Genomic DNA, 22,096 nt, shown 5'->3' with positions numbered 1-22,096 from the left:
CTTCATAATGCCATGCACACGGTCAAGCAGTCCAGTGCCAAAGCAACCCCTAAACATAAGGGAACCTCCGCCATGTTTGACTGTGGCGACCGTGTTCTTTTCTTTGAAGGCTTCACTTTTTTCCCTGTAAACTCTATGTTGATGCCTTGTCCCAAAAAAACTCTACTTTTGTCTCATCTGACCAGAAAACATTATTTCAAAACGTTTTTGGCTTTCTCAGGTAAACTCCTGCCTGCCTTTTTTTTTTAAATAGAAGTGGGTCAGAAGTGGGGTCTTCCTGGGTATACTACCATAGAGTCCCATTCCATTCAGATGCCGACAGATAGTACGGGTTGACATTGTTGTACCCTCAGACTGCAGGACAGCTTGAACTTGTTTGGATGCTAGTCTTGTCAATTTTTATTTTCCGTCCACATCTAGGGAGGTTAGCCACAGTGCCATGGGCTTTACACTTATTGATGACACTGCGCACGGTAGACACAGGAACATCCAGGTCTCTGGAGATGGACTTGTAGCCTTGAGATTGCCCATGCTTCCTCACAATTTTGCTTCTCAAGTCCTTAGACAGTTCTTTGGTCTTCTTCCTTTTCTCCATACTCAATGTGGTACACACAAGGATAAGGGCAGAGGTTGAGTCAACTGTAATCCATTTTAACTGGCTGCAAGTGTGATTTAGTTATTGCCACCACCTGTTATGTGCCGCAAGTAAGTGACAGGTGGTGTTAATTACACAAATTCGAGAAGAATCACATGATTTTTTTTTAAAGGGCGCCAATACTTTTTTCCGGTCCAGTTTTGGAGTTTTGTGTCAAATGATGATTTTTTTTTTTTCCATTTTCTTTTGTGGTTTTTTCATTGCAAGCAAAATAAATGAAGATATTACTACCAAAGCATTTGTAATCATTTTCTGGGGCAAATTGAGCATTATCTGACGGAATTGCATTGGTGCCAATACTTTTGGCCAGCAGTCAATGCGTGAGATTTTTAATGGAGCTTAATTCTGAATACTCTCTTTGCATTTGATTCGCCACTTTAACTTTTTTTACTAAACTTGGTTGCATTGCTTTGGTAAGAGCATGAGCAATTACAGTACGTATGGACCAGATGTATACAACTCATTTTTTATTTAATTAGTTTTTTTTTTTTTTAAATGTCATTATTTCCCGATGATTTTTTGTTTTGTTTTGTTTTTACCACCAGGCGGAAATAAAATATGGTCCCTTTTCACAAGTACGCAAACATCTTCCAAAATTTTCTATGAACCCCTCGGCTCGAGAAATTTTGTTTGACAGGTGCAGATCAGGTGCAAGTGTCGTCGTAACATTCGGTTCGGTGGACGTCACGGCCGTTGAAACCATGACAAATGCGCTTTCTTGGAAGTTTGGGACACTCGAAAAATGGGTCTCACACCTCCAGTTGCTAACCCAAAAGAGATCTTGATCTATATTTGTGTGGAACTGTAGATCACAACAACAACAAAAAACTATTCCATTCTCGCCGAAACTAGTAAAGCTCTTTACAAGGCTATTACAATTTTGCGTACTCCTTCGAATAATGTTAATTGTTTTCTGGGGCAACAAGTGGAATTGATCGAGAGCCAGGCAAGTGGGCCGAGTCCTTGCGGCAATGAAGCTGAGCGAAGTTTCTCGTTAAAGAGGAAATATGTCGCATTCAGAGGTTGCGCTAGACTTTTTCGTTGTCTGTCCTTTTGACTGACAGTGTCATAAAAATCCGGTCATAATCTATTTTTACCCGTCACTTACATTTTTAAAATGATAATAATGACATATTCAATAGTATTTAGTTTTCATTCATTTTTAATTAATATTCTGTCCAAACAAGCTTAACAAGAGGCAAACAGACAGCGGAGTGCACCAATCAGCCACGGGCAGACGTGCCGTTAGCAAAGCAACGAGGGCAGGACGAGGGACTTGCGCGCGGAAGTAAACATACGAGGAGAACGGAGTTTATTCAACATGGCTAGCACGAGACAGACTGTTGTCAATGTCTCGTGTCGATGTGTTTTAGCTCATTTAAAACTGAATTTACCGCAGATTGGAACATATTCTCGGCTCTCCCGCCATCCGTGTTGTTGTAGAGACGACTTTCGGCGCACAAGAGTGACGTTGCTCGTGAAGAACACGTCACGTAAATAAACAAATCTGATTTGTCGATTGATTTTGTACCTACTCGAGAGGCTGTGTCCCAGACTTTTCTCTCAGTGTTTGAAAAATACAGGGAGAACAGTCTGGCCGTGCCAGGCAAACACTCAGTTGCCTTGACATTTTTCCGAGTAAGGCCAACGACGTCATTCATCAAGAGAGACGATAGCTAATAAATATGCTCACTCGCCACCCTGTGGTCTGGGGTGTGAATTGCAACCTGTCAAAATGACGGATGGACTTCAGTTTTTTCCGTCACCGTTTTAAAAAACCGGTCAACGACGGAAAATATTCGGTTAACGCGACCCCTGGTCGCATTATAAAAATCACATTTTTTAAAACTATTATGATATAGCATATGAAGAAACGACCTGTCACCCTCTGTTAAATATTTTCTGTATTCACTGAAGAAAAGCTGATTTTACCTGCCCAGGCTGCACGACTTTCGAAGACACCTGGCCAATTCAACAGCGTGGCTAAACATTATTTTCTAGCAGCTGTTATGTCACGTGCCGGTGTGTGTATTTACACAGCGGAACCTACAATCACCCATAGACTTCATAACCTGATAACATGACGCGGGAAACGGGGCCGATTCGTAGGTGGCCTAGTTTCAAAAACATCACGTTCAAATATTTACAAAACCAAAGTTGCTACTGACCTAAAACTAAAACAGGCCCCCAATCTAGTTATATATGAGTCTCCATGAGCAGCGGCATAAAAAAATTCAAAGTCATTCCCTTATAAAATCCCGATTCTTTTATACATAAGTATAACACAATTTAAAATGGCTATGAAAGTCTCAGATTTTACACTAGATGCACAAAAATCACCAAATGCAGAGATAATCACCACTATTTAAAGGATCAATAGCAATATTTAACATATCGTCATATCATATAAACGGCGACTAGCAAAGGGGGTGTGGAAGTCGCTGAAAAAAGGAAAAAGAGGAAGTGGTTGTGCCATAAAATTATTGTACTAGAACACAGCAAATGCACATGTATGCATTTAAATACTACTTTACTTGTATACTTTATTTGTAAACTTCAACCTATTCATGCACGGGCTCAAATGCACTGCACGTGAAGTAACTTCAGAACGAGCATGTAGCAGTGATGAAGCAAATTTATCTTCCCTCATTTAGTAGTTTATATATTTCTTTGATTCCCCAAAATACTTCCAGACCGCGTGTATGTTGGCTGTGAGCCTGTAGTGTTGCTTCCCGCTGTGTTTTGATGACGTCCTCACAAGAGGACTACGGTTCTTCACATTGTTCTGTGGTAAACTTTCGTCCTTTTAACCGAAAACTGAAAATGAAATTTTTGCTATTTCGGCCAAAAGTTTTCGGCGCTGAATTTTCTGTCACATCTCTAGTCTACGACATGGTAAGAGTTTTATTGAATAACCCAAATAACAATGTTTTTTAAACATTATTGCAAGACGTTTTATTCAAAGGCAAGTGGAAAATACCAAATTAATGAAATTATTTTGCAGAGAATTAACAAATAATTATTCCACTTGTGCTAAACTGGAGTTGCACTGGGAAAGTTTACTTTCTTCTTGAAGTTATATTGTTACCAGCAAACAGTAGAAGGATGAATTTGTTTGCAGTACAGATTGGTGGGCTGGCATGAAAGTAGAGGGCTAAACCCCTCACGGTACACATGCACAGTATGAGTGATTAGACCACATAGAATGGTGACAAGCTAGTAGAGAGATGTTTTTAAGTCTTACTTTGTGATGCCTGCAGATATGTTTGATGTTACAAAGTTTTTAATATTGCATACATATTTTAGATGTTCCGCCAAATGCAATTATGACTAAGCCTGTTGCAATATGCAATAAGTGAATTTATCGCTCGGTAAATAAAAATGAGATCAGTGATTTTTAAATTAATTAGTTGAGGCTAATGGAAAAAAGTGAAGGTACTAACCACTTTCGCCTGCTATAAAACATTGGCAGTCTTCTCCAAAATGCAAACTTGCGGTTAAATGTTGCCACCTTAAATGTGAAAACTTGCTGGTTTACAGCATTTGCAAACAATGTGGGAAAAAACAAAGAAAAAAATCTATTACTGACACCACATGCATGACGAAAATTGAAGACAATTGCACTTTTTTTTGAATGAGTGTAAAGCTTACGATTAGCAGCTTAGCGAACGTACCTCCAGCGAACATTTCAAAATAAAAGCACATGATGTTCAACATGTGAAGTAAGTTTTCTGGAGTTAATCTCAAATCTCACATACTTCACGTGCTACACTAAAAGTAGCTTTGCAATAACACCCATTGTAAAACATTTTGATTGGCAATGAATAATTCAAATCACATTTAATTGTCATTGTATTCATAGCCAGTTAGCTCAAAGACGGCAGCCAATCTGCTACTTCAATTTGTGACCAAAATAGTTTAAGCATTAACTGCCTGATATGTAAAGAGTAAGGTTGAAGCATTAAGATTCACAATTCATGGGAATAGGCGACCAAACAAACATCAACACAGAGGTAAAAACGAACAACAAGGATGGGCAGTTTATCTGTCACTAACCTGTAAAGCAGATGGGGAGAGAAACCCTTTGCCCCGTCAACTGTATGATTGGCACACGCACCAATATATTGATGCTGCATTCACGTGTTGTTGGAGTAATCGGAAAAATGAATCTCTATTACATGGTGTCTATAAAATGCGCCAAACAGTCACTCAACCTGTGATATACAGTCCTGGTCAAAAGTATTGGCACCCCCGCAATTGTGTCAGATAATGCTCAATTTCTCCCAGAAAATGATTGCAATTACAAATGCTTTGGTAGTAATGTTGTCATTTATTTTGCTTGCAATGGAAAAACACAGAAAAGAATGGAAAAACTCCAAAAATGGGCCGGTCAAAAGTATTGATACCTTTTGAAAAATCATGTGGTGCTTCTCTAATTTGTGTAATTAACAGCACCTGTTACTTACCTGTGGCACATAACAGGTGGTGGCAATAACTAAATCACACTTGCAGCCAGTTAGAATGAATGAAAGTTGACTCAACCTTTGTCCTGTGTCCTTGTGTGTACAACATTGAGCATGGAGAAAAGGAAGAAGACCAAAGAACTGTCTGAGGACTTGAGAAGCCCAATTGTGAGGAAGCATGGGAAATCTCAAGGCTACAAGTCCATCTCCAAAGACCTAAATGTTCCTGTGTCTACCGTGCGCCGTGTCAACAATAAGTGTAAAGCCCTGCCCTGTGGCTAACCTCCCTGGATGTGGACGGAACAGAAATGGTAAATGGTGTTATACAGAAAAATTGACGACAGATTTCAACAAAAGATTGTACAGATGGTGGATAAAGAACCTCGACTTATGGCGGTTCCATGATGTTTTGGGGTTGCTTGCTGCCACTGGCACTGGACTGCTTGACCGTGTGCATGGCGTAATGAAGTCTGAAGACTACCAACAAATTTTCCAGCATAATGTAGGGCCCAGTGTAAGAAAGCTGGCTCTCCCTCAGAGGTCATGGGTCTTCCAGCAGGACAATGACCCAAACACACTTCCAAAAGCACTAGAAAATGGTTTGAAAGAAAGCAATGGAGTTTTCTAAAGTGGCCAGTAATGAGTCCAGACCTGAATCCCATAGAACACCTGGAAAATGGCAGTTTGGAGAAGGCACCCTTCAAATCTCACAGACCTGGATTAATTGGCCAAAGAAGAATGGTCTAAAATTCCAGCACAGCATTGTAAGAATCTCATGGATGGATACCGGAAGCGGTTGTTCGCAGTTATTTTGTCTAAAGGTTGTGCTACCAAGTATTAGGTTTAGGGTGCCAATACTTTTGTCCGGCCCATTTTCACAGTTTTGTGTAAAATGATAATCATTTAATTTTTTAAAATTCTCTTTTGGACTTTTTCATTGCAAGCAAAATAAATGAAGATATTACTACCAAAACATTTTTAATTACAATCATTTTCTGGGAGAAATTGAGCATTATCTGACAGAATTGAAGGGGTTGCAATACTTTTGGCCAGCACTGCATTGTTGGAACATTAAAATAGGCTACCCTTTTTTTTAACAACCATTTTTTAAATCCCACATTACGACTTTACAACAGATTAGAACAATTTTCCAACTTGGGAACTCAGGTCTTACGATAAACATGAATGCAGCCTATCTCCCGAAGGTGCGTCGCAGAAGTGTCAGCTCATATGCCTATCACACCCAAAGTTACGTGCATAAATTACCATATTAAGGAGCCATGTGCAGATTTTATACGTATATGGGCTGAATAGAGTTATATGACCATATTAAATAGGCGCAATCCAGAGATTATGCTACTTAGATTTAAAACTCAAAAATTTAAGCTGGGGAACTGCAGATCAATACTGGGGCACGTGCCTCAGTGAAATATGTCTGGCGACGCCCATATGTGAGGGACTCCTATCCGTTCCTAATGTTATATCCCGAGCAACTACCGACCCATCTCCAATCTCCCTTTTCTGTCTAAAATTCTGGAAAGGGCCGTCCTCCTCACAACTCAGAACCCACCATACCCACAATAACATGTTTAAACTTTTCCAATCTGGCTTCAGCACACAGCACAGCACTGAAACAGTACTTCTCAAAGTAACGATATCCTCCTCTCCTCGGACTCTGGACAACTCACCATCCTCATCCTCCTGGATCTCACTGCTGCTTTCGACACAATCAACCACACCATCCTGCTCTCCTAACTAGAAATTCTACATGTCACTGCACTGAACTTTCCTGATTCCACTCCTACCTCACCGACCGACACAATTCATCAGCATTAACAAATGTATGGCCCCTGCTGTTTCCCTACCACAAAGTGTACCCCAAGGTTCAGTTCTTGGCCCCCTCCTCTTCATTCTTTACATCCTCCCCCTTGGTCAGATCACTCGTAAATTTCACTGCTACGCCAACGACATCCAAATATACATCTCGACAAAAACTCTCTCTCACAGCACCAAATCAACGCTTCACAACAGCCTCAGCGAAATTAAATCCTGGATGCAAGCAAACTATTTTCAGCTTAGCAGCAACAAATCAGACATAATCATCATCGACCCTACAGTTTATTTTAAAGACAGTGAATTTTCCCTTACCATCAACTGCATCCTCCCTCTCTCAACACACTCCTGCAACCTAGGTATCATTTTCGACAATAAACTAACATTCGAACAGCACATCAACCATATCACCAGAACTGCCTTCTTACACCTCAACAACAAAGCCCGTTTTCTCCCCTCCCTCACCTTCTCTGCTGCAGAAACCCTCATCCATGCATTCACCACCTCCAGACTTGAATACTAGTTGTATAGAGTTCATTTTGCCTACACTTATAAATTTGTCAAACCTTTCTTTTATCCCAGGCAATAGAAGGTGGTTTTGTTTACCTGACATGTTTCGGCGAGCACTTCTGCCTTCGTCAGAAAACAAATGCAACTGAATATACGAAATTCCATGCAAATCATGCAATAAATCATACATCGGGGAGACAGGGAGGAGCTTCATTACAGGAAAAACAGAACACAAGAAGGAATGTGAAAAGGAGACAACAATGAGACAAACATGGGCAATAAAAGAACAATCACAACAACAACATCACAAATCAGCCATCACCACTCACTGCAAAAGGGAAAACCACATCATGGGCTGGGAAAAGGCCAGAGTCATCCGCACCGAAGAAAACAAACATCAGCGCTGGATCAGGGAGGCCACTGAGACCCGCAAGCAGGACCCGAGGTCCATCAACAGGGACGAGGGGGCATACATGCTCTCTATGACCTGGAACAGCATCTTGGAAGAGTGAATGGGCAGCAGAGGGCGTGACTCGCCTGTCATTTTGACAGGTGAGTCACGCCTTCATCCATCAGCTGATAAAGACACGTCACACCAACATCAGTGACCCTCTGACGAAGGCGGAGGTGCTCGCCGAAACATGTCAGGTAAATAAAACCACCTACTATTGCCTGGGGTAAAAGAAAAGGTTTGACGAGACTTGAATACTGTAACAGCATTCTTTTCGGTTCTCCGTCCAAACTCCTCAATAAACTAAGATATATCCAGAACTCCACTGAACATCTTCTCACCCGTACCACCTTCAGGAATCACATTACCCCCGTCCTCCACAAACTGCACTGGCTTCCCATCTCACACAGGATACAGTTCGAAATCATACTTCTCACATACAAAGCACTCAATAACTTGGCTCCTCCTTACCTCACGGACCCTCATTGTCCCCACACCCCCTCCCGTCACCTCCGCTCATCTCATGGAAACATTCTCGCACTGCCCCCACAAATAACACACCGTACTTGGGGGCAAAGGGCCTTCTCTGTTGCTGCCCCTTCCCTTTGGAACTCACTCCTTAAACCCATCCGCACCTTTTCTGAAAACTCATCTTTTTAAAGTGGGTTTTAATTTATAATTCTTGACTGTTTTGTACTGTTCACGTTGTGTGAGCCTTTGTTTCAACTGTGAAGTGTCTTTGAGCATCGGTAAAAGCACTCTATGAATAAAATGTATTATTTTATTATTTAATCATCTGTTCTGCTACTATTGGATCTCAGCACCACATTCGACACGGTTGATCACAACATACTACTCAGCAGATTGGAACAGTTCTTCAGTGGTTCACATCTTATTTACATGATAGGGATTTCTATGTGTCAATCGGAAACCATTAGTCAGAACGAACCAAATTCACCTATGGAGTCCCACAAGGGTCAATTCTTGGACCACTCTTATTTAACATCTATATGCTCCCCCTAGCTCCGATTATGGAACAGTATGACATCTCCTATCACACCTATGCAGATGACACACAACTCTACATTTCTGTGTCCCCACATGATTATAGTCCCTTAGACTCCCTGAGTAAATGCATTCATGAAATCAATGAATGGATGTGCCAGAATGTTCTCCAGTTAAATGTGGAGAAGACAGAAGTGATCATTTTTGGGCCAAAAAAGGAAAGGTAAAAAATAAGCAGGCACCTTAGCACAAAGTCAAGTCAGTCATGTCAATTTCAAGTCAGAAATCTGGGCCTAATTATTGACTGAGACCTAAAATTTGATAGCCATCTAAAGTCTGTCACAAATTCTGCTTATAACCACCTAAGAATTAACCACCAGCCAGAATTAAGGGGCTTCTGACTCAACAAGACATGGAAAAATTATTTATGCAGTAATTTTCAGCAGATTGGACTATTGCAACGGTATATCTACAGGTCTTGATAAAAAATCAGTCAGGAAGCTGCAGCTAGTACGGAATGCTGCAGCCAGAGTCCTCAGAAATACAAGGAAACTGGACCACATTACACCGGTTTTTAAATCGTTACAGTGGCTTCCACTGAGTCAAAGGATAGACTATAAAATACTACTGCTCTTCTACAAAACACTTAATGGCCTTGGACCAAAATACATGCTTGATTTGTTAGATTCCTATGAAAAATCTAGACCCTTAAGGTTGTCTGGAACCATTCTCCTGTATGTTCCAAGAACAAAAACCAAGCAGGGTGAGGCAGCATTTAATCATTATGCTCCTCATCTCTGCAACAAGTTACCCAGGTCTGAAGTATGCTCAAACTGTTAGCTTCTTTAAATCAGGGCTAAAAACGCTTTTGTTTTGCACAGCATATCCATAACTGTCTCTATATTTCAATCTATTTGCTTTCTATTCCTCTTGTCCTTTATCTCCATTGCTGATTTGAATTATTCTAATTATTAGTGGTATTTAAAAAAAAATATTTTATTTTATTCGTGATTAAATGCGATTTTTATGTATAATTTTATTTCCTGTTTCAAATGTCTTTGTTTTTATGTTCTATTGATTTACTGTGATTTTTATGATCTTCATGTGACGTAAAGCACTTTGAATTGCCTTGTGTTATATAAATAAACTTGCCCTGCCTGTTATTATTATTAATGTTTACTAAACACAAATATTATAACACCAGATAGATATGAAACATTAAAAGATAACATATAATTTAGTCACCTGACCACTGGAGGTACGCTTTATCAATCAGTCAGTCAGTCAGTCAGTCAGTCAGTCAGTCAAATGTATTTATATAGCCCTTTACAAAAACCTGAAATGCCCTCAAAGTGCTTTACAACAAAACATGACTCAAGATAAATAAAAGGCAGGAAAATATTATACAATGACATTAAGAAAAGAAAGAAATGAAACTAAAACAGCTCATCGCGGTAGAAGTCCAGCAAATAAAACAATAAAACCGATAAAATCTAAAAACATTAAAAACCCTAAAGCAAATGAAACCAAATAAAACCAGGCAATCCTAATCTGTATAAAAGGCGAATCTAAAAAGGTGTGTTTTTAACCGAGACTTAAAAAGACCTAGATGGGTGGTGGTGCGGATTTCAGGGGGAAGGCTATTCCACAGCCTAGGGGCAGCAACCGCAAATGATCGATCTCCCCACTGTTTAAGTTTCGACCTCGGAACATGTAAAAGAAGCTGGCCGGTCGAACGAAGAGTCCTGCCAGAGTTACGGAAGGTTAAAATTTCTGATAAATAAAATGGAGCCTGGCCATTAATAGAATTAAAAACAAACAGTAAAAGTTTGAAATCAATTCTAAAATGGACTGGAAGCCAGTAGAGTGATGATAGCATGGGGGTAATATGCACACGTCTGGGTGTACCTGTTAAAAATCGAGCAGCAGCAATTTGAATAAGTTGCAGACGAGAAATTGAGTACTTGGGGAGGCCAACAGAAAGTGCATTACAGTAATCCAGCCTTAAGCTTATAATTGCGTGAATTGCTTTTTCAAGGTTGTGGCGACTAAGAAAAGGCTTCACTTTGGCCAAGAGACGGAGCTGGAAAAAACTTGCTCTTACAACTAATCTGCTTTTCAAAGGTTAGCCTGCTATCAAATATCACTCCGAGATTTTTAACGTGTCTTTAAAATGTCAGCCGGAGCGCCAGAGTTGGACTCGAGAGCATTCATCATAGAAGGTGTGCCAAAAGTAATAAACTCAGTTTTGCTTTTGTGAAGATGTAAGAAGTTTTGTGCAAGCCACTGCTTCCCACTCCATCATGCACTCCATCAATTTAGCGAGAGCAGTTTTATCGTTAGGTCTCAGGGGCAGATAAAGCTGCAGGTCATCAGCATAAAAATGAAAAACGATATTATGTTTTTTCATAATTGATCCTAAAGGTAGGAGATAAAGCGCAAAAAGCACAGGCCCTAAAATAGAGCCTTGCGGTACCCCGCAAGACAGAGAAGTTAGTGAACATACAGACTATAACTAAAGCATTATATAAATGTATACATTTGCATGTGTTGTGGATTACTGCTATATTTTTCTTGCATAACAAGTTCCTCTTTTTATCTCCTTTTTTTCCCCCCGTGACCTCCACCCCTCGCGGCTGTTTGCTGTCTTGCACTTGCCAGCAGCAGTTGGCCTCCTCGCCTGGTTTTCTGTTGACCTTTTTTTTTTTTAAATAAAAAAAAAATAATAATAATCTCGCCATGATGATGACTTCCTGCCTTATCGTCCCATGTTGAGTGTTTTTGCGTCAAGTGAGTTATTTTTTTTAGTTAAGTAGAAATGAGAAATGTCTCAGCATTTTAGAACCAGGATGTCCCAGTGAAAGCTCACCTCCTGGCTAAATACCCTTCTCTCCATGTATACGTGCTTGGAACCCCGCTACAAAGAGGTTCAAGTGAGTGAATATTTTAGTTTGTGTAATTGTGAGATAACGAACTGCGGTGTAATTGAAAAACGATTGTAGTCTATGTGTCCACGAGGTGTCAAAGTCACTATGCACATTGCTAATAACCACAAACTTTCCTCTGTCATACCTACTACACTGATGGCCAATCAGATCAAAGAGTTGAAATTAAATTATTGAATACTCAAATTGGATGCACTCAACTTAATGAGAATCAAGATTTGGCAGAACAACCAAGAAAAGGACCAGTGTTGTTAACAACGTCGTTACATTATAACGACGTTACTAACGCCGTTGTTTTTTTCAGTAATGAGTAATCTAATTACTTTTCTCATCTTGGCAACGCCGTTACCGTTACTGAGAATGGATAGGCATGCATTACTATATTGGGTGAATGACGCAAGAAAGGTCTAAGGGAGATGGACTCACCGCGACGCCATGCAGAGCAGGAGTGGGGAGGAGGCAAAAAAGTTGTGACGCCGAGCAAACGCGATGCTAGGTAGCTCCAATAATACCTGACTGTAGCCGATAGCCTACAAACTACACCCACATGATATGGTAGATATGTTAGACATCACATAAATATAGAACTAGATGCGAAATAACAGAGACGGCGGCATTAACAACGTGTACAGTATAGGAACTACATGTGTTAGTAAACAGCCGCCATCTTAAAGCAGTAGACTTCTTCGGAAGACTCTGTTGCAGAGCAGAGAACCTTCCTGGCAAACCTAAGTAACTTTTTATCTAAAATACTCCTAAATCGGCAAAATCTTGACTTGACTCTATCTTTAAATGATGAAACAGTTTTAAAACTTCCACATGTCAAAAGTAGACAGTAGGGAACTAATGCAATAATGGGAGCGATTTTAACAACTTTTAACGGTTGATTCAGGGTAAAGGGTAAATTAGGGTAAAGAATTGGGCTAGGGCCAATTGTCCCAAAAACCTTTGGTGTGTGACCTATGTTTTTTTTTTTTTTTTTTTTTTTGAGGAAAAACAAAACAAAACAAAACATGAAAATTATCACCAGTTACTTTGCCAAGTAACTAATTACTCTTACCTTCAGGTAACTGAGTTACTAACGCAATTACTTTTTGGCAGAAGTAATTTGTAACTGTAATTAATTACTTAATAAAGTAAGAATAACAACACTGAAAAGGACCAACTAAAAAATGCCTTGAAAAGTGACATTCCGGGCACTGTCAACGCAAGTCGTTGTGCAAACCTGGTAAAATGGTATCAAAGGTTAGGAAAAACAATGTGAAAAAAAAAAAAGAAAAGAAAAAAAAAAAAAAGAAAATCAACACTTGAGTGCCTGTCTCAGCATTTGTCCCTTTTGCTTTGTATCCTAGTATCCTAGGTATCCTAAGTATCCTAACTTCAGGTTTAAATCAGGTTTATATATCTCAATTTTTTTTCATACAGACAAGATCACATCAAAACTTCGATGCTGTTAACACATTGTCCTAACAACTGTTGACGAGTGTGTAATGTTATATCAACCAGGATCAGCTACAAGACAGCCTACAGAAGAGGTGTGAGAACAATGTACAGACGACGCTCTCAGTGCTGCCCGGGTTTCTATGAAAGTGGAGACCTGTGTGTTCGTAAGTTATAACTATTGTACATTCATTGCTTTCAAATGATCTGGAACCTACGGATGTGTATTGCTGGCATGGCAACTAATAAGAAATTTGAAAGGCCCGGATGGTATCATTTTATGGTACATTATTCCTGTGTCCATGATGAGGCCAAGACTTTTGTAGTCAGACCGAAAAATGGGCAGTTTTTCCAGTATATGTATTAGAATTTGGTACACCAAATAAAAAAATCTGTAATTTATATTTTGAACAGGAATTATATTGTATCAATTTACTTCATTGCAAAATATATTGATATTATCAAAGTTACAAATACAGTGGGGCAAATTAGTATTTAGTCAACCACTAATTGTGCAAGTTCTCCCAATTGAAAATATTAGAGAGGCCTGTAACTGTCAACATGGGTAAACCTCAACCATGAGAGACAATGTGAAAAATAAAACAGAAAATCACATTGTTTGATTTTTAAAGAATTTATTTGCAAATTATGGTGGAAAATAAGTATTTGGTCAATACCAAAAGTTCATCTCAATACTTTGTTATGTATCCTTTGTTGGCAATAACGGAGGCCAAACGTTTTCTGTAACTCTTCACAAGCTTTTCACACACTGTTGCTGGTATTTTAGCCCATTCCTCCATGCAGATCTCCTCTAGATCAGTGATGTTTTGGGGCTGTCGTTGGACAACATGGACTTTCAACTCCCTCCACAGGTTTTCTATGGGGGTGAGATCTGGAGGCTGGCTAGGCCACTCCAGGACCTTGAAATGCTTCTTACGAAGCCACTCCTTTGTTGCCCTGGCTGTGTGTTTGGGATCATTGTCATGCTCATTGAAAGACCCAGCTACGTCTCGTCTTCAATGGCCTTGCTGATGAAAGGTGGCAACCCTAGCTTAAACCCATAAATTCAGTCGCACCAAAGCGCCAGCAGAGGGAGACAAAAAACACAAGTAACAAGTGGACATGAAACTGTTCTGTCATTTTAATCTGTTTGAGCGGGGCATGTGCGTTAATTGCGTCAAATATTTTAACGTGATTAATTTAAAAAATTAATAACCGCCCGTTAACGCGATAATTTTGACAGCCCAAATATATTTATATATATATCAGAGGCGCTAGACTTTTTCGTTGTCTGTCATTTTGACTGACAGTGTCATAAAAATCCGGTCATAATCTATTTTTACCCGTCACTTACATTTTTAAAATGATAATAATGACATATTCAATAGTATTTAGTTTTCATTCATTTTTAATTAATATTCTGTCCGAACAAGCTTAACAAGAGGCAAACAGACAGCGGAGTGCACCAATCAGCGACGGGCAGACGTGCCGTTAGCAAAGCGACGAGGGCAGGACGAGGGACTTGCGCGCGGAAGTAAACATACGAGGACACAAATAACAGGCATATATAATCCCCGTTTAGGCTTATATTCAAAGTATATGGATCGATAGCATGCACGCACTGTTCGTGCGTGTCACACACACATACAGGCAGTTTGCCCCGTTTCTCGGCCGTGTAAGCAATGTTGAAAAATTGCTTATATGGAGCAGAGAGAAAACCGATCATTCTCAGGCTTATCCTCAAACCTTTTTTTATGACTGTTGTCAAGTCCGACCCTTCCTAAAAAACAGTGTTCAAGGTAAGCTAGGCGCTAATAATGCACTGCTGCATCGCTACCGTAGCTACCGTACCGTCTCTCGCTTTCGGATGACGTAATTGCTGCATTAAATCCGATTTGCGGGACTGGACAGTACAGACCGCCGCGATAGTCTGGAAAAATGTGGCCCAGATCGGATTTAGACCACACACCAAAGTGACCCAGATCGGATTTAAAATGGTCCCGTTCTATGCGACTTGTCACTTTCAGACCGTCAAGTTAATGCCTCACTCGAGTCGGAAAAACACGAAAAAATCAGATTCGTGCATTAAGACCTGTAGTATGAACGTAGCCTTAGTTCGGACGCTCAGTTGCCTTGACATTTTTCCGAGTAAGGCCAACGACGTCATGCATCAAGAGAGACAATAGCTAATTAATATGCTCACTCGCCACCCTGTCGTCTGGGGTGTGAATTGCAACCTGTCAAAATGACGGATGGACTTCAGTTTTTTCCGTCACCGTTTTAAAAAACCGGTCAACGATGGAAAATATTCGGTTAACGCGACCCCTGATATACATGTATATATCGGGCGGTATGGTGTCTCCTTACAAGCTCGGGTCCTCTACCAGAGTCCTGAGAGCTTGAGGGTTCTGCGCAGGATCTTAGCTCATATTGTTTGTCACTCAGGTGACTTGAAGTTCCACTTTGGCCAAATTTCAATCTTGTCCTATTTGCATGTGTGATACATCTTTGGAAAGCTTAAAATCTAAATTTTCTGGGGAAAGAAAAATTGTGAACAGGAAGTCATTTAAAATAAATAAATAAATTAACAGCAAAACCTTAACTGGAGGTGAGCGCAAAAATAAAGACGCCATGATTTTAACGAGATATTATCACGTACTTACCTCTTTTTGATCCAAAAACTCCATGTAGCATGTATCACCGAGTGTAAAGACAGCTGTGAATGGCCACAGCTAGATTTTTTGGGGATTTTATGGGTGAAACATGGTAATATAACAAGGGTTGCGATGCAGAAATCGCAGACATCAAGGAGTAATCTAGATTTTCATTTTCATATATTTACCCCTTTAAACGTTTTTTTTTTTTTTTTCTTTTCAATATTTCTTTGTTTGGATCGATTATTTATCATCTAAAATATTGGGGAAAATGCGACAGTAATGAAAAAAATACAATTAAGCGAGTTATGAGGTACATATCCGTGACTTTTTTACAGACGCCAATTCTTTCATTGTGACATAATTTGTTTAAAAGTTTAAAATATGCGAGTGAATAATTTTTTTAAATTGTTTTTTTTTTAAACTAAATATTAGACATCAGTTAATAGTAGTGACGGGATCTGTCGTTCACTTGAGTAAACGAATCCATTCCGGTTCGTTCAGTAAAAAGATTCGTTCAAACAAATCATTCAATGAATCGTTCGCCCCCCTCATCTCCCTCCCCGCCCAAATGAATCGTTCGGTTAGTGAACGGGAAGTGACGTTGCCGAACGAATCACCAAAGACCGTTTCGCAGTATAACTGAACGGGAAGTGACATTGCTTGGTCCCTCCCTCTCTTGCACACAGGCTCCTCATTGACCGCTCATCGTAGTTTCAGAAATGAGTGACAGGCGATATCATTCTGCTTTCACAGACAGCCTCGTCTCCCTCCCGCTGCTGCAAAAGCGAGGGAGAACTTCCGCGTCGTCTGTCGTATTTGTATGGGCTCAAAGTCATGGCTCGTGCTTGCATTTCGATTTAGGACACGGTTAAACATTTTCTTTTTGTGGGGGGAGTGGGGGTTTGGGATCAGGGGAGCACGGACTTTTTTTTAGCATGATCTTGATCACATATACAATGCTGCTGCTACCAGCCAACGCAGCATGCTTGCTGTCACGAAAATAAAAATAAATCGAAAGTTTAATTTCTAAATATGGAACGACAAACACATCATATTTACCTCTCGCTCTGTTGTATTTTTGTTTTTATGCTCATCACTATTATTTTTGGTCACTATTGTTAAAACTAAAGTGTAAATAGCTTGTTGTCAAATGTGCTGCTCTAAAATAAAAACAATACTACATTTGATATTTGACAGTTTAATTGCAAATCAGTATTAAGATGATTGTATTGAATTTTTGCACTGGTATTAATAAATAAAATAATCCGGTCAGCTCCCCTGTCGTACCCTCATCTCAGATCGTCAAATGCTGACGAGAAATAATTGTTTGCTCTTTACGATGTCGCCTTTCTACTCTCATTAGTCTGTTAAGAAAAATGTAGACATATTGCGACATCTCCCGTGTCTGCGTGCGTTGTTTTGGGGCGCTTGAGTAGCACAAAATGGACGGATTGACATAATTTGTCAAACCAACCAACAACCGACACGCTCTGACACGAAAAAAAATAAAACAGTCGGAAAAAATTGACATGTATATAAATTCATTGCAAATCAGTATTATGGTGATCATAATACATATTCTTTTTTTCTGTGCACATATTAGGTTAATATCGCTGCCATGAAGCCTCCATATAGTAACAGTTCTCTGCCCCCTTCACTGCCGTCACGCGACCGCAGCTCAGCTTTTGCTTGCCTCGTAGCTACACGTGTTTTAAATTACTGTAAATTTGATAGTATGTCATCATAGGCAGTCCCGAGTCTGTTGAGAAAAGTAGTAGACTAAATCATGCTCGCTAGATTTGTGTGGTGTTTTTGTCTGTTTGAGCAGCATTTGATAGGCTCCACGTTAACAAGTATGTGACAAAGTCATTTCCTTTAATTTTTTGACTCGTTCACCGCATAGTCATTACTGGAAAGTCAAGTTAGCAGCAAGCTTGGTCAGGAACCGGAGGACCGAGTCACTGAACGGGAAGTGACAAAACTCAGTCTTGCCCGCCTGCCTGCACGCTGGCTGCTTATTGGCCACACGTGGAAGTGAGTGACAGACGCCCTGATTCTGTTTCCGCTCCCTCCCCTGCCTGCGATGAGGCTGGCGTCTGATTGGTCATGTGCGATGTCAGAAGACGCTGCCGCTTGCTCAACGCCCTCCCACACAGCGAACAAGCCCCAACTCCATAGAACGAATCAGTGCAGATGGTGATTAGTTCGGTCTCGTTCACCCAAACAATTCGTTCAAAAAGAACGAATCGTTCGCGACCGATACAACACTAATTAATAGAGATGTGACAAAATATCGAAATGGTGATATATCGTGATTTTTTGCATCCCAAAAGGTTATCGATACGCTCATGCCAAGAATCGAATAAATAAGGAACCAACAAGTTGCTACCATAATATTTTACCATAATAATGTCTAATTTAACTCTATGGCTGCCATTGACTGTGCTCGACACCCAATCTATTAAGACCGGGAAGGAGAATGAACATTCCTTCGAAACCAAAGCAGTCACAGTCCCTCTTTCCGATTTTCGGGGCATTTACAGGTCACTTCCTGGTGAGTTTGAGTCACTGCCTATTCATTGCCGGCTCACTTCCTGTTCTGTAACCCAAAATCAACAGGAAGTGACCCATAAAATGCCCCAAAATCAACAGGAAGTGGCTGAAAGACTCCCAGTTCAAATGGATTGAACTAGTGGTACTACTAGTGATAAACTTAAAGCAGACGAATGAAGATAGCTTGTATTTCTGTTTGTTAGTTGTTTTGTAGAATATCCTAGAATGATTTCCTGACCAATGTATCAACAATCGTTGTATCGCCATATCATGAGGTCATCGTCATCATGAGCTTTGTATCGCAAATCTTATCGTATCGTCAGGTACCGAGAGGTTCCCACCCCTATCAATAATTGATTCTAAGCTAAAAATGACAGACATTTCGAATAATAAATACGATTACTTACCTTCTTTTTATGGCTAGGTTGATACAAAAGCGGTTGCGCGACGTCTGTAAACGGGGGTTTCCAAGGTAAAACGGACAAATTCAAAATAGTTCGGGGACATAATGATCCATGAATCTGCTTTGGCAGCATATAGACATATTGTTCTATCAAACACAACAGATCTTTCGGCTTAAAATACAGCAGTATATTTTAAAGAGAGGTGCAAGAGCAGAAACTGCTTTTTCAGCCTTATCTTTGTTTTCCGCCATATACAGTGGGGAGAACAAGTATTTGATACACTGCCAATGGGTTTTCCCATTGGCAGTGTATGGGAGAGTGTGATACTCTATATCAAATACTTGTTCTCCCCACTGTACATATATCGGAAAACAGGTGACTTGAAGTTTGGCTCTGAGACCCCAATTTGGCCAACTTTCAAAATTGTCCGATATGGCATAATTGGAAAACTTGAAATCTCAATTTTCTGGGGTAAGAACATTTTTGAACAGGAGGGCATTTTTAGAAAACAAAAATTTTGAATAGCGAAACCCTATCTGGAGGTGAGAGCATGAAAGAGCAGAATTAAAGACGCCACGACTTTAACGAGATATTATCGCGTACTTACCTTGTTTCAATCCAAAAACTCCATGTAGCATGTATCACCGAGTGTCAAGACATAGCTGTGAATAGCTACAGCTGGATTTTTGGGGGATTTTATGGGTGAAACATTGTAATATAACAAGGGTCGCGATGCAGAAATGGCAGACATCAAGGAGTGGTCGAGATGTTCTTTTTCATATATTTACCCTTTTAAATGTTGTTTTTTTTTTTTCGAGAATATTTATCATCTAACATATCGGCGAAAATGCGACAGTAACAAAAATAATACAATCAAGCGACAGTTATTAGGTAGATATCCGTGTCATTTTTACAGACACCATTTTTTTCATTGTGACGTCATTTGTTTAAAAGTTTAAAATATGGGAGTGAATAATTTTAGTACTTTAAGTTTTTTTTCTTAAACGAAATATTCGACATCATATATATGCGAGTGAATAATTTTAGTATTATATTTCAAGTTGTTTTTTTTTAAACTAATAATTCGACATCAATTAATGATTGTAAGCTAAAAATGACACACATTTTGAATAATCACTATAATGAATTACCTTCTTTTTATGGCTGGGTTGAAACAAAAGCAGTTGTGTGACGTCTGTAAACGGGGGTTTCCAGGGTAAAACAGACAAATTAAAAATAGTTCGGGGGCTTAATGCCCCATTAATCTGCTATTGCAGCATATAGATATACTGTTCTATCAAACACAACAGTTGTTTTGGTTTAAAATACAGCAATTTCCTTTAAAGAGGAGTGCAAGAGCAGAAACTGCTTTTTATATACCGGTAACTTTTATACAGAACTATATGTAAAATATCCCTATCTAGATCTCGATTATACTTTTTCACTTATTGCTATTATCACAGCTGCAATGAAATGATAATGTATAAGTGGATAATGTTTAGGTGGTAGAGAAAATGTGTGGATATATTAAAGAAAGAAATTATTTAACTCCTTGCAGATGAATCAGTTTTATTTTCTCAAATCCCCTGTCTTGAACTAGTACTGTTGCCCGTTCCACAAAAGAAAAGTTATCCACTCTAGATGGTAAATTCTATAGCCCAATGCTGCTTTTTCATAAGTGAATGTGTTGCCCTGAGGGCGAGCATGCTTAAGTGAATCATATTGTGTGTCTTTATTCAACATCAGCTTGTAAACAACCTAATTTGATTCTCCTGCAGGGTCAGAACAAATAACCCACAATTCTTTTGTGGAACATTGCCACTATCACCCGCTGACAACGAACGCATGCACGCACACTACACCAGGTTTTAAAGCGACTCATGTTCTTGCTACGTACAAGGAAATTAGGACAGATCTTTTTGCTTTGCCAAATTCTCAACATGAACAAATTGATAGGTTTCCCTCTTACACAGAGAAAGTAAGCTACCGGCCGCACAAATTAAAGGGAACCACGGATAGAAAGACTTGTAGTTCATAAAAGGTAAATGTTTGTATGAGTTATAAAAAGTTGATATTAAACCCCATCTTTATGTTTTTGTTTTTATAAAATTTGTAAAATGAGTTTAACTCATAGGTCACCGTTGTTGTTGCCGACACAATGTACTATGAGCGGTGACGTTAAAGGGTGCCGCTGCCAGGCTTGTCATCTGTTCAGCCCTTTCAATTTGAACCCGAGAGGAACATTAATGAGCAGGACAGCACTCTCGATATTTCACAAAACGAGCAGCAAAAGCCTAAATGAACAGGAAAGACGGGATGACACGAAACGAGATTAGAAAAAAACGGTAGTGTTCATGTAGCAAGTTCGTCTAGTGACAGTGACCACTGTTAAGAACACTTTTTGTTTGCAGATCTTCACGGTAAACTATTGCGTGATCAAACTTGTTCCTATATAATTATGGAGATTGTTAGCAACCAGAGATGTCGTGTGCTTTACATATGATTAGTATATACAGTGAAACACAGCAGTTTGATTATTTTTGCAGATAGCCTGTGCATCACAGCACACGAAAACTTTGATGCAGTTTGCCACAACCCAGACCCGAGAGAGTGCTGCCTTACCTGATCACCAACCATAATATTTTTTTCACGCAAAAGCCCTGTCCAGATTGATGATCGTCCTGGTGGTGTTCTCAGATTTTGCGCACTTATCAGATGTTTCCCCGGAAGCTTTTGTGGCGGTGAATAAGCACTCTCTTGCATTCAGTTGGACTCTCATTATCCAAAATGTGCCAAATAAAAAAGTTACATCATAAATATACATATGCAACATGAATACGACGTAAATAAATGGTGACCCCTGATGGGAAAAGCCGAAAGGAAAAGAAGAAGAAGAAGAGATATAAGAGGACTGTTATTTACTTTATTTACACTTAAAGCACATTTGCTGCATGCAGGTAGTGTTCAAGACCACACTGTTTAGTAACATTAACACCACAAGGACCATGTTATGTTTTTTCTACCTCGATAGTATGTGTATTGTTTATCGATCTGTTTGCTGCAATCAGTAACTCAAGTCCTCACATAAAAACCAACAAATCTGTTATGGTCTGCGAATGCGGAAGCCAGGTTGAGACCTTAAGCAGACAACAATAACAGAGGGATTGCGTGTATGGGTTT

General features: G+C 39.6%; 1 protein-coding gene across 5 annotated transcripts in view; it reads left to right on the top strand.

Annotated features, from left to right (window-relative positions):
• Positions 1-22,096, top strand: part of LOC130916860 (multiple epidermal growth factor-like domains protein 11) — a 345,443-nt gene that overhangs the window by 55,945 nt on the left and 267,402 nt on the right. For all 5 annotated transcript variants that reach the window (XM_057837918.1, XM_057837935.1, XM_057837926.1 and 2 more), the window contains exon 4: positions 13,369-13,469. In XM_057837918.1, coding sequence (XP_057693901.1) covers positions 13,369-13,469 — 101 coding nt within the window. The remainder of the gene's footprint in view (positions 1-13,368; positions 13,470-22,096) is intronic.

The sequence above is a fragment of the Corythoichthys intestinalis genome, chromosome 1, assembly GCF_030265065.1.
Source record: "Corythoichthys intestinalis isolate RoL2023-P3 chromosome 1, ASM3026506v1, whole genome shotgun sequence".
NCBI classification, from domain to species: domain Eukaryota; kingdom Metazoa; phylum Chordata; class Actinopteri; order Syngnathiformes; family Syngnathidae; genus Corythoichthys; species Corythoichthys intestinalis.
The sequence above is the reverse complement of the archived record's forward strand: the minus strand, read 5'-3'. Positions and strand labels throughout refer to the sequence as shown.